The sequence below is a fragment of the Malus sylvestris genome, chromosome 12, assembly GCF_916048215.2.
Source record: "Malus sylvestris chromosome 12, drMalSylv7.2, whole genome shotgun sequence".
Classification (NCBI taxonomy): domain Eukaryota; kingdom Viridiplantae; phylum Streptophyta; class Magnoliopsida; order Rosales; family Rosaceae; genus Malus; species Malus sylvestris.
In genome coordinates this window covers 7,501,308-7,517,557 of record NC_062271.1, presented here as the reverse complement: position 1 = coordinate 7,517,557, position 16,250 = coordinate 7,501,308, and the positions used below count along the sequence as shown (strand labels likewise).

Sequence of the window (16,250 nt, the reverse complement as noted above, 5' to 3'; positions counted from 1 at the left end):
GACAATTTTCGACAACAAGTTCTGAAATTATATTCATTACTGATTACTGATAGATATTCGATGCTGTCTAACCATTTAAAAACTACATTACAAGGAAATTAACTTAAAACTAGAGGTCATGTCAAATACTTATTGCGGACCAGTGGCTGGCATATAAGCTTCTCCTGCTCCTGAACTTCATGGGGAAAAAACAACCAGACCTTCCTTCACTAATGAGCTAGGGTAACACTGCAACACACAGAAAAAAGAAAAAAAAAAGATTAAATTGGACCGATCAGATCAGGTAAAATGTGATTTCCACGTACAACATCACTAGAAAAAAATAATATAATGACCGTCTGAGCATGTTACTGCTAGCCACGGACTATAAACTCTGTGTCATCCGTTTGCTTCACTTGAAAATGGATTATAATCTAGCTCCCGGCATACTATGATTAAAAAGAAGAAGCTAGACCATCAACTATAATCTCCAACCAGACTCTGTACCTTGATTTTCTTGTCACAGAGAATGGTATGATGCCCCTTCTCCATAGCCGATAATGCTGTTTCCCTTGTCCTGAATTCCAGATACCCATAACATTTATCTTCATGGTTGTGCACCATTACTTCTGTAACATCTCCGATTCCAACATCAGGTAATAAATCAAGGAAATGACGATAGAGATCAATTTCAGTAACCTACAAAAGATTAATTGCATATTAGATGTACAATATATTTTTCTTTCTTTCTTTCCACAACCAAAATGATCAACCACCACCAAAATCAATCACCCACACATATGTATATATATGACCTTGTGACACTGGTTAACCAACAGTCCACCAAAAATAACAAACCAAACTAATAGTACAGTAAAACTATTAAAACAACTAACGTAGGGCTAGCTCATGTTTTGATACTCTATCTAAATCATTATTATATGTTCTTGAGACAAATGAGACCTAAGCATATTGCTATTTTCATCATTTTCACATTAAGGAAAAAGTACGAACGTACGATAGTATTACCAAAATTCACTGGGCACACAAGCCAACAATTATCTGATCCTATCCTACAATCCCTTGCTTTTTTCTGCCATTAAATTCTAGCCAATTAACCAGCCAACTACCAAAAAAAAACAAAATAAATGGCAACATACACAACTTGAAAATGTATGCGTCACCCAACTCAACCCTCTTTCCCAAAACATAATGTGCCAGCGTCCTTTACCTATAGCTTCAAAGTTCAAACTAAATTTTTGGGATAATGCACTAGTTTGCAGGGAGAAAAAAAAAGTTTTCAAGTTATCCTAACCCTATGTGCCCGTGCGTAGACAGTAAAATATAAAGCAGCAAATCTGTATACAAGAGATAATTAATTTACCAACCAGAGGGAGAGAGAGGGAGAGAGAGGGAGGGAGGGAACCCAAAAGCATGATGATACCATGAGTTAAATAAGAAATTCACTTGCCTGTGGAGCTAGATTGGCCACAAAAAATGAATAACGAAACCGTTGGAATTCTGTATTTGGCTTCTCATTATCATCATCCTGACCATTATTGTCATCGCCAGCATTTTCTAGTTCTATGACAGCTAGAAGATCCTTCACCCGAGAAGGGCACACGTGAGGATAGTGTCCGTTTTCGTTACAATAAAGACAGTCCTTTAACTGAGCAAATGTATGATGATCATATTTTATGTTCCAATACTGCGACTCAATGGAGCACATGTATGTATGACAGACGCTACACATTATTTCAGCACCAGGTTCTACTTTTGTGCCAGGAGGGCACGATATAGCCAATGGGCACCATGCAATGTGGTGGTCATTTTTACCACAAATGCTGCAAAAGTAACTTTCTTTCACAAGAGGGCGAGCAACCCAAGTCTCTCTGGGCTTCAGATAATTGGGGCACTCCCAAGAGGTGTGCTCACCAACGTAGTCACAATAACGACAAATCTCGCTGCTGCTGACACTATCATCAGAACTATAGTGATCAGAATCGAGAACCATTGTATCCTCTGATTGCTCCTCCCCTATAAGAGAAAAGGTGATGATGAAATGACACTGAATAATAAGAGACATGCATATTCATATTCTATCTTCTCCATAAGCAGCATGTATGCACAAGTGGAAATGGGGATGCCAGGTTAACTTTAGGGGCGTGTGCGCGAGCATGTAAGTTGACTGTAAAGACAAGTATGTTTATATAGATGATAGCCTAGCAAGGTTCCTAACCCCTAACCTTAACCCCTAAACCCTAATCCCTAATCCAAAACCCCAACCAAAACCAAAACCCCAACCCCAACCCCAACCCCAAAACCCAACCCCAAAACCCAACCTCAAAACCCCAACCCCAGAGGAAGGAAACAATCTAGACTTGGGTATTCATCACAGATAAATGATAAACCATATCTTTAATGGAACTAATTCGGAATTTATTAGGACCCGTAAATAGCCAAACAAGCAGAATTGATTAAAAACAAAAATTAAAAAAAAAAAAATGAAAAAGCGTGCTTGTGTATGATAATTACCAGGACAGGCTTGATTGATTTCTTGTTTTTTCTCTTTAACACGGAAATCTTGATTAATTTCTTTCTCCCCTGAAATCAAGATAAAGAAATTAAAAAAAATTAAAAAGATAAAAATAAAAATAAAAATTCGTTGGATAAATTGATTGAATCCACAAGTTTTGGCTAGATAGATCGACCAGAGGCGGAGGAGAGAAACTTGCTTCTGCGAATCTCCTTATCTGAAAATCACAAAAATAATAAAATAATAAAAATTAAAAAAAAAATAACGATTATTACTATTAGTTAAGGGAAAGAAAAAGAATTACCCTTGCACGGGCTTGACGAGAGAGAGTTGCTTTCCGTCGTACCGGCTTGACGAGAGCAGAGACGAAACGATACGAGACCAGACGTGTGCAGTTGCAGAGGAGATGACACGGTGCCCAACATTCAAACACCAGCACAGAACAGATCCAGAAAAAAAATATTTAGGGTTATCGGTGATTTGAGTCATTGACTCATGAATAACACTTTTGCCATTTTATATTGGGTAAACTGTGATTTGAGTCATTGACTCATGAACTAACACTTTATTTAAAATTGACCCCTTCAACTATATTTTTGGTAAATTAAGGACTTGAACTTTTTAAAATTAGCAAATTGACCCATTCTATTAAATTAAGAACTTAAATTTTTTTTCATTTTCATCATACCAACCAAAAAAGGTTAAATTAATGTGTCTTACCAATCGATGTGTGACACCTCACTGGAGCAACATGTTAAACTTAATAGTGGGCTTCATTTGGGGCTCTAGAAGGGCATCTCTAATTGTTGTGCTATATTTAGGGGTGATTTCTAACGTGGAGACATCACTTTGCAGACCTAGCGTACGGACAAAATGTAATTCGTTGGATGAAAATTGAACGGCTGAAAACAATTCCATCGGAATGAGCTTAGGATGAAACCGGGTCATAAATGATCCGTCACTTAATTATAATGGTACCAGACATGAATTCAAAATTTCTTGGGATTTAAACTGTACCCCCTGACATCAACACTACCGTCTTAAGTAAGTCTTGTCTTCCTACAAAAAACACTCCATCTCTTGCATTTTCTTAAGCATTGTTGCTGCATAAAACATCATTCCCATTCGAAAACTTGCTCCCCGTTTCAAATCCAGTTATAATTGGTATGTGCTTGTGTTGTCTGGCTTCACAGAAAATCCGGACAACAATGTAGAAAATCAGAGGATTCTGGTTGGAGGCTGTGCAGTAGGTTCTAAAGGAAAGAAATGTTTTTTGCTTCATTCGAGCTGGGTTCAGACTGCTTTTGTGATAATAGTCGTCATATTTGATTCCCTTAGTGAATTTCAAATTTGGTGAGTTTTGAAATTGAAACCCTAGAATTTCATCTGTTATTTTTGTTAAGTATTATAAGTTAAGTTAGGTGTAAGGTTAATCATGCATGTTCGTGGATGTAATTAGGTGGATTTTGTCGTTTATATGAATTTTTTTTTACAAATTAGGGTATGTTGCGAACTTATGAAGCTATGTTGACGGGTTGTGTAGATGATGGGGTGTTATTTGTAGTTTTGTTAAAGTTGTAGTTTTGAGTATGGATTGGATTTTGTATCTGAATTTTTGTTAATTTAGTGGTGATAGGGATTGATTTTGTATTTGAATTATTGTTAGTTTTAAGGTGGGGATTACAATTGCTTAAGTAATGATGCACTGTTCATAACAGATGTAAAGCTATGAAGCTTTGGTGACAGGTTGTCATTAGGTTATGTATCGTTGATTGTTGATGTGTGTGTATTGTTATGTGTACAGGATATGGTAACCTAAGGTGTTTTACTAACAACCAAAGAGGAAGAAGTGTACAAGTGAAGGCTTAACAACCTATCCCAAGCCCCTTTGTGTTAGAATAAATAAGGGAGAAGTTTAATTAGGCACATCTTGGTGCCTTTGGGGCAACCTACTTTGGCCACCTTCAAGGCATGGGTGAATTGGCCTTTGGTGGGCAATTGGTCAATGAATTGTCGCTCCAGATGTGGAAAATAAAGGGGTTAAAAACCTAGATGGGCTAACTTATTCAATAGGTCGTGAATTAACTTGGTTCACAATGCAGGACTTTTGCCTCATTATCTGGCTACGATGTGACGAACCCCAGGACATAGAGGTTAAGCCACAACGTATTAGGCTGCTAAGAGAGTATTTTCCCTGGAAATTAGCATTGGTAGTTGAAAGTATCAAGGGGAGGAAAGAAAATGGGAAAGGTAAAGCGAAGGCCTTCCCCAAGAAAGTTAGCAAAAAAAATATCCGTGACTTGCAGTAAGCTTGAACGGGCATTTAAGGAGGGCAAAAACAGGGACGATGCCTTCAAGCTAGGTCTGGTATAATTTGCCAATGTTGTATTGATAGGGCTAACGAATAACGTTGATGTGAATCTAGACTACCTCGACCTCATGAAGGATAATGGATAGGTTCAACAGGTTTGCATGGGGTTCCATCTCCTTTGAACAACTCCATGACAACCTCTTGTTTGCTACTTTAAAGAGAGGTAGAGGTAGAGTTTAGGGGAATGATAAGGAAGATGCGGATGAGGAGGAAGAAGAAGTTAGGGGAATGAAGAAGGTGTAGCAGTCCGAATAGGGATGCAAAGGACTTTCATACGCTTTTCAGGTAATATATGTTGCTTTCAGGTAATATTGGCTTTATTAATGTGATTGAGTATTCATTTATTAACAAATACATGCAGGTGTGGGCATACGAAAAAATTTCCCAACTTGAGATGCGCCTAGGTTACGGCAAGATGGCAGATTCGGCAATTACACTGAGAATTTTGCAATGGAAGACAACAAAGAAGCAGTCGATCCATGAGCAGCTGCAGTTGTATATAACTGAGAGCCGAGAGGTATAATTGTATTACAAAACTTTTGAATTTTATGAATGAAAGTGAACGTGTGTGAATATTGTATGTGTGAGAAATGTATTTATGATGCGTGGCTTTAAATGGCAAGCTGTGGAGATTAGAGAAATTGTTCCGACTGAAGTGAATATGAACAAAGCATACTGGAAGTGGGGGGAAGATGCAGATGTTATGATTCCTAAGAACCTGACTCTCGAAACAAACTGTTTGTACCATATTTAGGGCCTCCGTATTTAGACCTCGTATAAATACTCAAGGGACTCAAATGTAATTATGTAATAAATGAAATGGCAAATATATAATAAGTGAGGAGTCATTATTCTATAAAAAGACTCCTCACTCTTCTCATTAAAAAGGTCAAGATTTAGGCCATGAGAAGAGAGAAAATAGGCTAGAGAGCACACTGCCTCTAGCCTTTGTGTATATTCACCATTCATAGTGAAACAATATCAACATCAGTGTGGACGTAGCCCAAACATTGAGGTGAACCATGATACATCTTGTGTTTTTTACTTTCTTGCAGATTCACGGTCTGATTTACATTGTTCCAAGACCCTCTGGTGTCGTGCATCAACATTTGGCGCCGTCTGTGGGAAACGACACAAAAAGCTATGTCGGTTCTCTCTCAATTTTTCATCTCACCACTGTGAAACCTCATCACAATATCCACCGTGAATCAGCAGAAACCCAGGAACCAAAGTCACTGCAAAACCCATTTCTCAAAGAGGCAGAAATGAAAACTCACAAACACTCGCTCTCCATCATCTCTTCCTCTATTCCCCTGTATCTGCTTCAATGGCTCACCTCTTCAGAGACCTCTCTTCGCTGGGCTAATCCAAGAGAGGTATCACCGCCTCACCTGCCAAATCACTCAGCACACCCACCATATCCATTTCCGATAGACATCAAGTTCATTACAACAGGGAGGCGGATGTGAGCTCAAAGCTTTAACAATGGCGGAGAAGGGTCGTGGCAAGAGGAGAAAGGATAAGGTCGTTACCAGATAGTACACCATTAACCTCACTAAACGCGTTGCAGAGGAGAGAGAGAGAGTTTGGGCAGAAAAGATGGGTTGCAACTCCACATTACACAAATGGGTCTTGCCGACGCTGATTCTCTCCCTCTCTGCATCTCTCTCTAAGGGTTTGCAGTGTTCTTGGTTCACTTGGCCACCATCCCCATCACTGGAACCGGCATTAACCCTATCAAGAGTCTTGGGGCCACCATTGTCTACAACAAGGAGCACGTTTGTGATGACCACTAGATCTTCTGGGTTGGACCATTCCGTCGCCTTGCTCCCTCACCATCTAACTCATTCTCCGACTTCTGCCGCATATTCATTCGCCGAATTAATCCCGATACCTCGTCTTCCCTCCATCTCTATATTTTCTCCTCTATCGCCCGCCGATCTTCCTCTACCATCTCTGCTGACTGTAGCGGAATCTTTCATCTCAAAATTGGAAAGGTGAGCCTCCGCAACAACAATCAGACGACAACGACGAATTCCTCGAATCGGCACTCCTACTCCGTCGGCTCCTTCGATTATATTACAGACGAGGAGAAGTCGGAAGTGCTGCTGAGCAATGCTGAGCGAGAGAAAGATGAGGTCGTCTTGGTAGTGGCAAAGCCGGAACCGTCAATTCTACCGTCGATCCTCGTCGCGAAGGTTGACTCGGGAAGGTCGAGTTGGCTCAAATACTACATTGATCAACTATCGAGCACCCTCTCGTCCCGAGATATGTCATTTCAAAGCTCTGGAAGATTCTACAGTGGAAGTAGCTACTGGAGCGAGGTGTCTATCGCCGGCGATTCGAGCTTGGAAATAGGGCGCGTCGGAGAAGAGATATCTGAGATATTTCGGTGGCTTGCAGGGGTATGATTGGTAAATTCAATAAAAGGACTCCTCACTTGTGGAAACATGTCGCCATGAATACCGTCAACATCTGGTTCAATATCTACGACAAGCAGATTTATGGTGCAGAAACTGTTTTCACTTGTGGATCAGACTTATATGCCAGACAACCCAGATTCCTTGCAAAATCATAAAGTCCTACTCCCTGGTCACTTGATTACCATATATCTCAAGCTGTCAAGTACTTGATTGGAAAAACATTAAAGGGAAGAAGATAAAAAGAAGGAAAAAGTAGAGACAATTGCGGTGGTGAAATGGTGTGATTGCAGATAAGGGAATTATGGGCGTGACCCATTAAGCATGCCCTACCCCCAGCAACTGCCAGCTGCACATGCTATCTCACTATCCAACCATTTGCCATACCCATTTTCTGCAATACCACCGAAAAAAAGTCTTATGAAGATAAGTATTTTTTTATCTTTATTATATTATTCATATATATAATGGCACCCTCAAAGTTGTCTGCCATGTGTGTGTCTATCTATATATATATATATATATATATTATATGCTTAATATATTATTGATTTATGCAGCATGTCATTTATCAAACAATTGAATAAATCATTTATTCATGATTATATATATACACACACACACATTTAGGCAATACCTAATATATTGTTGATTCATGCAACATGTCATTTATCAAACAACTGAATAAATCATTTATTCATGATTATATATATAGACACACACTTTTAGGCAATACCTAATATATTGTTGATTTATGCAACATGTCATTTATTAAACAACCGAATAAATCATTTATTCATGATTATATATATATACACACACACACACACACTTTTAGGCAATACCTAATATATTGTTGATTTATGCAACATGTCATTTATCAAACAACCGAATAAATCATTTATTCATGATTATATATATACACACACATATTTAGGCAATACCTAATATATTGTTGATTTATGCAACATGTCATTTATCACACAACAGAATAAATTATTTATTTATAGAAGGCACATAGTACAATATTTTGCCTTGACAAACTTTGTCAATTTGATTTATTCATTATACGGTCCTACTTATACTGTCATTTATTGTCAGGAATTACTGAGCAACTAGATCCACTGATCAACATTGTTGCTGATTAAAAAAGTCTACCAACTTATAGACTGATGAGCCACGTGCTCATGGTGATAAAGATTCAGTCCGGACGGTGATCTCTTGTTCGACCGGACATCCACTTGCTTATCACCAACTAGGTGATCAAATGTACGCTCAGTACTCCAAAATTATTCGGCAACCTGCCGCTATTATCACCAACTAGGTGATCAAAAGTACGTTCAGTACTCCAAAATTATTCGGTAGCCTGCCGCTATTATCACCAACCAAGTAATCAAAAGTACGTCCAGTACTCCAAAATTATTCGGCAGCTTGCCGCTATTATCACCAACTAGGTAATCAAAAGTACGTCCAGTACTCCAAAATCATACATGAGCATCACTAATGTCAATCATACATAAACATTCATGAGCATCACTCATGTCAATCATACATAAACATTCATGAACATCACTTATGTCAACATTCATGAGCATCACTCATGTCAACATCCATGAGCATCACTTATGTCAATCAACATAAACATTTATGAGCATCACTCATGTCAATCAGCTTTGAAAGCTTCATTTACAGAACTCCAGCTTTGAAAGCTTCATTTACAGAGCTTTAGCTTCGAAAACTTCATTTACATAGCTTTAGCTTTGAAAGCTTCATTTATAGAGCTCTTCGAAAGTTTCATTTACATAGCTCTAGCTTCGAAAGCTTCATTTATAGAGCTCCAGCTTATGCTATGCATCCGGGAAGTACTAAATTGTATCGCATCATTTATCCTTTCTATTACTGGGAATGGATGAAACGGGATGTAGCAGAGTATGTGAGTAGATGTTTAATCTGCTAACATGTTAAAGCAGACAGACAAAGACTCGGGGGACTGATGAAGAATCTTCCGATACCAGTTTGGAAGTGGGAGGATATCACTATGGACTTTGTGTACGGACTGCCTAGAACACCGTCAAGGTACGATGGTATTTGGGTAATTGTCGATCGGCTTACCAAGACCGCTCATTTCTTACCAGTTCGACATACCTATTCGTTGGAGAAATTGGCGAAATTATTCGTCTTCATTGTGTACCCGTCTCCATTGTGTCAGACAGAGATCCCAGATTTACTTCCAAGTTTTGTAAAGCCTTTAATGCCGCTATGGGTACTCAGTTATTGTTCAGCACTGCTTATCATCCACAAACTGATGGTCAGTCTGAGCGGACAATTCAGACTTTAGAGGACATGTTGAGAGTGTCAGTGTTATAGTGGAAAGGTAGCTGGATAACTATTTACTGTTGGTGGAGTTTGCTTACAATAATAGTTATCACTCGAGTATTGGTATGGCGCCTTTTGAAACACTTTATGGGAAGGCGTGTAGGATGCCATTATGTTAGACAGAGGCAGGAGAAAAGTCGTTGGTGGGACCAGAGTTTGTGGATACCACCGACGCTAATATCCAACTAATTAAGGCGAATTTGAAAACAGCACAAGACCGACAGAAAAAAATTGCAGACAAACACTCCAAGGATCGTGAGTTTACAGTGGGCGACTTTGTATTCTTGAAGTTGTTTCCCTAGAAGAGTGTTATTCGTTTTGGTAAGCGAGGAAAGCTGAGTCCTCGATATGTCGGTCCATATCAGATTATTGAGAGAATTTGTGCATTGCTTATAGGTTGGAGCTACCACCAGAGTTGTCACTGATCCATAACGTTTTCCATGTTTCCATTCTTCGGAAATATGTACCAGATCCCTCTCATATCATCCAGATAGAGCCATTGGAAGTAAATCCGAATGCTAGCTATGTAGAAGAACCAATGGCTATCCTTGACAGACAGGATAAGGTGTTGCGGAACAAAGTTATTCCTTTGGTGAAGGTACTGTGGAGGAACCATGCAGTCGAAGAAGTTACTTGGGAAATAGAGGAATCAATGCGGAACCAATATCCCTTTCTTTTTGTGTAAATTCGCAATTTCGAGGACGAAATTTTTGTAAGGGGGTAGATTGTTACAACCCCACCTACTTTATATTTAAACAAATGGTTTTTAGTTTTTTTTAATTAGTGAGCCCAAGGGGCCCACCCCTGAAATTTTTGTCCCCGAGTCTCTTATCTCTTCCCTCTCAGTCCTCTCTTCCTTTCATTTCCCCTTACCCTCTCTTTCTTTTATCTCTCCGGCGCCGAGAAGGAAACCAACCACCACCAACGATCGTTCCTTCACAAATTTAACCCCAAATATTGATACTTCGAACCTTTGGGACATAGGGAACACGACTGCAGCTTTGCATGCAACATCAGAGCAATTTCGAGTGTTTTGCCATTGAAGACCCGAGAGCTTTGAACTCTCACCTTCAATCTCAGCCCTGTTATCCGCTGCATGTGCATGCATACTTTCCCTGTGAGTTTGTTGCTGTGGGTGCACGGATCCCTTCGAATTCGAACCCAGGTAGTTAATTACCTTGTTGTTTAGTTGATCAATGCTGGGTGTGTGCGTGTACAGTATGTGTGTGTGTGTGTGTGTGTGTGTGTGTGTGTGTGTGTGTGTGTGTGTGTGTGTGTATGTGTTGTGCTGTATGTGCATGTGTGTGTCTAGGTATGTGCATGTGTGATGTACATGCATGTGTGTGTGTGCTGGCGTATGTAGGTGTGTGTTTTGTGGGTTTGGGCTCAAGCCTAAACCACCACCCTTTTTATTCCTAAACCTATCCAAAACCAAAACCCAAGAAGTCCTAACCCTATTTAACTTAAACCTAAACCCTAATCCAGATCCAAACCCAAGACCCAATTCCATTTCTTGAAATTCTATAATTGGGTAGTTTGATAAATTGTACATTTTAGTGCTTAGGTGAAGTTGCAAGTGGGGATTTCCTTAATCCTTTTCCGCACAATTCTGCTGCTACGGAGTATCTGTGAGTGGACCCTTTTCTAAAATTTGCATAATTTCATAGTTTAACTGCATAAATTAAATGCATGCCTTACGAGTTTATGAACTGATTTTATGTTAAGCATGTTTATGGAATATATTGTTTATCGTCTCGTTTTGATGAGGAATTAATTGTTGGCCTATATTGAGCTATATTTTAATATATCGTATTTCCTATAAAAACCATGAATTGGTAGACTATCAGATGGATGACGACAGGATGCTAGAACATGTTTTAGAAACCCCTCTTTATAGTATAGACAATAGATGACTTTATAATATGAAGTGGCTATTTATGAGAGGCGTGACTGTTTATGCGTACCTAGTGGACATTATGCCGTCTGGGGCGAGGATCTGGTGTTGGCAGATAGGCCGGGAGAGATAATCCCTAGCTACGGGCTGAGGGACACAGAGTAGGCATTGGGCCGGGAGTTGGTAATTTCTGGCTATGAGCGCAGAGACCACGGTGCTGGCATAAGGCCGAGAGTTATATTTATTTAGTGATTTTATTAGCAATACATCGCATTACGAGACGATCTATGAGGCGTTTAATATTTTGTGTTCCACAATGTCTTTTGAGATATTTTTGGCATCCTAGGGTTTTCAGTAAAACCATCACTTATTATGCTAGTAGTTTTCTTTATATAAACTATGGAGGTTAATATCTTGATAACTGTATTATTATTATTGTATATATGAACTTGGTCCACTCATCTTTGTTTTGTGCCCCCATTCAGGTCTTAGAAACGAGGACTACAACACGACGTACGAGGCATTCCCCTACTAGTAACCATCTATCACTCATTTGTGTGATATTTTGTAATGATCTTTCCTTTTGTGATCTTAAATTTGAACGTATTCTATGCACTTTAGACATTTCCTTAAACTTTGTTTATTACCTTTAGATTCTAATGATCATTCATGTGTATTTTCCTCCTAATCATTATTCTTGTATTCAATAAATGGCTTTCGTCACCCTTAGGTGTCGGCCTGCACGTGCCTATCTGGGTATTCGGGAAATATCGGGGTCGGAACGTGTCACTCTAGAACCCAAAGATCGAGACGTGTTCCTTCCTCGGTTGTAATGGCAAGATTCAGAAGTCAGTAATGCACCCAACGCAACATTAACAAATTTTACTCACCGGCCGAGCTCGGCCAAAGAGTTGGCACACCCCGCATACAACCGAATGACGTAGTTAGCTCATTAGTTACTCAGCCTGCGCGCCACGTAAGCTTTTGTAGTTTTTAGGGTCAACAACACTCAAAGCCCTCTCGTGTGCAGTTGATGGAAGTGGTACTAAAATTGAAGCAAAATTGACTATTCTTCAATATGGGGATATCAGGTTTCAAGGGGAAGTCATGAGGAAAACCCCTTATGTTCCGAAAGCGTGTAATAAGAATCTGAACCAGGCTATCTTCTGTGAAAAGAAAGCAATGCCTGCTGTCTGTGGCGTCAGAGCCATTTGGGTCCAGTTGGAGAACAATTAAACGCTAGCCTAGTGGAGGGTTTATCAAGTATTGTAGGGTTCCAAGACGTATGATTCGGAAAATTGAGGGAATGCATAAGAGTTATGAGTTGACTAAAGTATGGCAGATCCAAAACTTGTCACTAAGAATATTGCTTGTGTTTTCATATGGGAACTCACTTGTCCCCCACTTATGATTAATGTATTTTCATCATACGAACTTCGTAATCATAACAGTTCATACATCATCATCATAATTAGCCTTAATTAACCGTAATTAATCATACTTTTATTTTCCAGGTAAATCCCTACAAATGTAATGACCTTAATTAATTTTACTTTACACTTCTCCAACCTCTAGATATTCTGACTTTTCCAATTCCTGCAGATGTAAAATTAAAAATAAACTTTCAGAGACTCCTAGTCTCCCACCAAAAGCAACAGCCTGATTGGTGGCTGCAACTATCCACTTCCCACCGAAACCACCAAGCCCCACCTCACCGGCATCCGCATCCACCACCGCCTCTCTATCTCTTTTCCCTTTCCCTCTCTCTTCTTTGATTAACCTTCACAAGCTTATTATTCTTCGTACTCTTCTATCAGCCAATCAACCTCCTACGACTCACAAAAAATACTCATTTTTTAAGAAAAAAGGGGGAGCTACAGTGGTTTGTGGAGAGAATCATCGTTCTCATCCATGAGCGGGACTGAGGAAAAACGTAATCACGTACAGAGAGGTTTGTAAGCGATCATGTTGTCCATCGTCTTTTCGGATGACGTGGTCTTTGTGACATTAAGAGAGAACAAGTTTCCCATAGTTTGGTTGTCTGCATGAAATACTCGGCCTAGGAGATAATGTTTCGGTCTCGGTCTTACCATTAACTGGAATAACATACCCTAAAAAACAAGTGTTTCATGATTCATGACATTATTTGACCCAAAAAAAAAAAGGTATCATGACATTAAAGAAGTGTCGTTAACGATTAAACAAGCGCCCCTGTTTTTTTTTTTTTTTTTTTTTTCCAAATGTTTTTCTTTAAGGACATAGAAAACGTCATGTATGTCACAACAAGCGTCATTGTTCAAGTTCAATGATGGAAAAACTATCAATTGTTTGTGATTTTGTATGGGCCTATAAGTCGTGTTGCTCAAATATACTTTTATGTCTACGTACAACAACAACAAAGCCTTTTCCCACTAAGTGGGGTCGGCTATATGAATCTTAGAACGCCATTGCGCTCGGTTTTGTGTCATGTCCTCCGTTAGATCCAAGTACTCTAAGTCTTTTCTTAGAGTCTCTTCCAAAGTTTTCCTAGGTCTTCCTCTACCCCTTCGGCCCTGAACTTCTGTCCCGTAGTCACATCTTCGAACCGGAGCGTCAGTCGGCCTTCTTTGCACATGTCCAAATCACCGGAGCCGATTTTCTCTCATCTTTCCTACAATTTCGGCTACTCCTACTTTACCTCGGATATCCTCATTCCCAATCTTATCCTTTCTCGTGTGCCCACACATCCCACGAAGCATCCTCATCTCCGCTACACCCATTTTGTGTACGTGTTGAGGCTTCACCGCCCAACATTCTGTGCCATACAACATCGCTGGCCTTATTGCCGTCCTATAAATTTTCCCTTGAGCTTCAGTGGCCTACGACGGTCACACAACACGCCGGATGCACTCTTACACTTCATCCATCCAGCTCGTATTCTATGGTTGAGATCTTCATCTAATTCTCCGTTCTCTTGCAAGATAGATCCTAGGTAGCGAAAACGGTCGCTTTTTGTGATCTTCGCTAGATTGCTCCGGTCATTAGTGTGGATAAGTATATAAATGGATAGAGATAGGAAAGCAAACACAAGATGTACGTGGTTCACCCAGATTGGCTACGTCCACGGAATAGAAGAGTTCTCATTAATTGTGAAGGGTTTACACAAGTACATAGGTTCAAGCTCTCCTTTAGTGAGTACAAGTGAATGATTTAGTACAAATGACATTAGGAAATAATGTGGGAGAATGATCTCGTAATCACGAAACTTCTAAGTATCGGAGTGTGGTGTCGTCTTGACTTGCCTTATCTGTCTCATAGGTAGATGTGGCATCTTATCTGGAAGTACTCTTCCTCCATCCAGGGGTGGTATCTTTAACTGGTGGAGATGCACAAGGTAATGTATCAATTTCACTTGAAGCTTACTTGTAGTTTCAGGCTTGGTCAAGCGCGATACAAACCATGTAGTAGGAGTCCCCCAAGTCGCCGAGCTAGGGGGTCTGCTGAAAGAGGTGACAGACAAGGTAAGCAATCAGGGCTCCGACTGATTGTTCACTTTCTCCCCATCTTGCAGCAGCATGAAGGATAAAGAGAAGAAAAATGAGAAGAGATGATATGAGATACTTTTGCTTTTGAAGAAGTAACTTTCCACAGGCTTATTCTTGAACTGAGCTGGAGGGTTTTCTGGTTTCCTCCAGAGTATAAGGCCGACTGAAGAATTTGAGGGTCAAAACAAGTCCATCAAATCTAGAGTACGTTCCACCCTGCTGATATGGGATACTTTTGCTTTTGACAAAGTAATGGATGTATCGGCACGTGTGCTGTTACGCTTGTCTCCACATGCTTCCTTGTATCCTTCGCACTTGCCCTATCTGTTCCTCAAGCAGATGCGGAATCTTCCCTGGAAACATAAGATGTTGAAGATGAGTACTCGAGAGCAATGCCAGGTAAGTAATCAGGTAAGGGGTTCCAGGCAGTCAGTTCCTGGCTGGAAGCTTGATTCCAAGTGCTGACTGATTGCTCTCTTTCTCCTTGTCTTGCAGGTAAAAACAAGGCCAAAGGAAAAGACAGGGAAAAAGCATGATATGGGATACTCTTGCTTTTAACCCTGATGATATGAGATATTCTTGCTCTAGTATAGCTTGTTTGCAGAGGTATTATCGGGGGGAAAGAAAGCTGAATATTTCGAAAGGCTTCGTTGGGAGTGCCCTCTCAGATATGATGAAGGGATGAGCATTTTTGCAGGTCTGCCTGTCCGTTGGGGATGGAGGTCGACATATATAGGAGTCTCCCTAACAACAAGTAGTAATGTTATTCCTTTACCCTGCTTGGTTATAGCACGGTAGTGGGAGCTGCCAGTTTCACATGTTTTAACTCTGTCAGAGCACTTTGAAAAAGTGGTCTGTGGTATCTGGCTCTCGAGATTCGGAGAACGATGCCTCTTCGATTTTTGAGAAAGCAATCATGCTGGGGGTCTGGCTCTCGAGATTCGGAGAGCAGTGTCTCTTCGATTTTTGAGGAAGTAATCATGTTGGGAGTCTGGCTCTCGAGATTCGGAGGGCGGTGCCTCTTCGATTTTGGAGCAAGCAATCCTGTTGGGAGTGTTGTCTCGAATGTGAGTAAAGGTTGGGCATGTTTGCTAGTCTACCTTGCCACGAAGCACAAAGGTTGACACACAGGGACTTTCCAATTATCCAG

At 40.1% G+C, this 16,250-nt stretch overlaps 3 protein-coding genes and 1 pseudogene across 4 annotated transcripts in view; 3 read left to right on the top strand and 1 right to left on the bottom strand.

The window, feature by feature from the left end:
* The window catches only part of LOC126593967 (uncharacterized), a 76,203-nt gene extending 61,552 nt beyond the window's left edge, over positions 1-14,651 (top strand). Inside the window, exon 5 of the transcript XR_007613072.1 lies at positions 14,548-14,651. The gene's annotated coding sequence lies outside the window, so the exon portion shown is untranslated. The remainder of the gene's footprint in view (positions 1-14,547) is intronic.
* LOC126593964 (uncharacterized) lies at positions 6-3,013 on the bottom strand. Of its 2 annotated transcripts, XM_050260145.1 has the most exons (6): positions 2,820-3,013; positions 2,691-2,732; positions 2,515-2,583; positions 1,451-2,016; positions 487-678; positions 6-228 (listed from the first exon to the last, which is right to left on the bottom strand). In XM_050260145.1, exons 1-6 carry the CDS (start codon positions 2,938-2,940, stop codon positions 178-180), a joined length of 1,041 nt encoding a protein of 346 aa, XP_050116102.1. In that variant the 5' UTR covers positions 2,941-3,013; the 3' UTR covers positions 6-177. The 2 variants fall into 2 exon arrangements, with proteins under 2 accessions (XP_050116102.1, XP_050116103.1); XM_050260146.1 differs by lacking the exon at positions 2,691-2,732.
* On the top strand, positions 6,372-7,297 carry LOC126592112 (E3 ubiquitin-protein ligase ATL4-like). Its single transcript, XM_050257869.1, has 2 exons — positions 6,372-6,424; positions 6,856-7,297. Exons 1-2 carry the CDS (start codon positions 6,372-6,374, stop codon positions 7,295-7,297), a joined length of 495 nt encoding a protein of 164 aa, XP_050113826.1.
* On the top strand, positions 9,345-10,367 carry LOC126592111 (uncharacterized; annotated as a pseudogene).
* Positions 14,652-16,250: the final 1,599 nt, after the last annotated feature.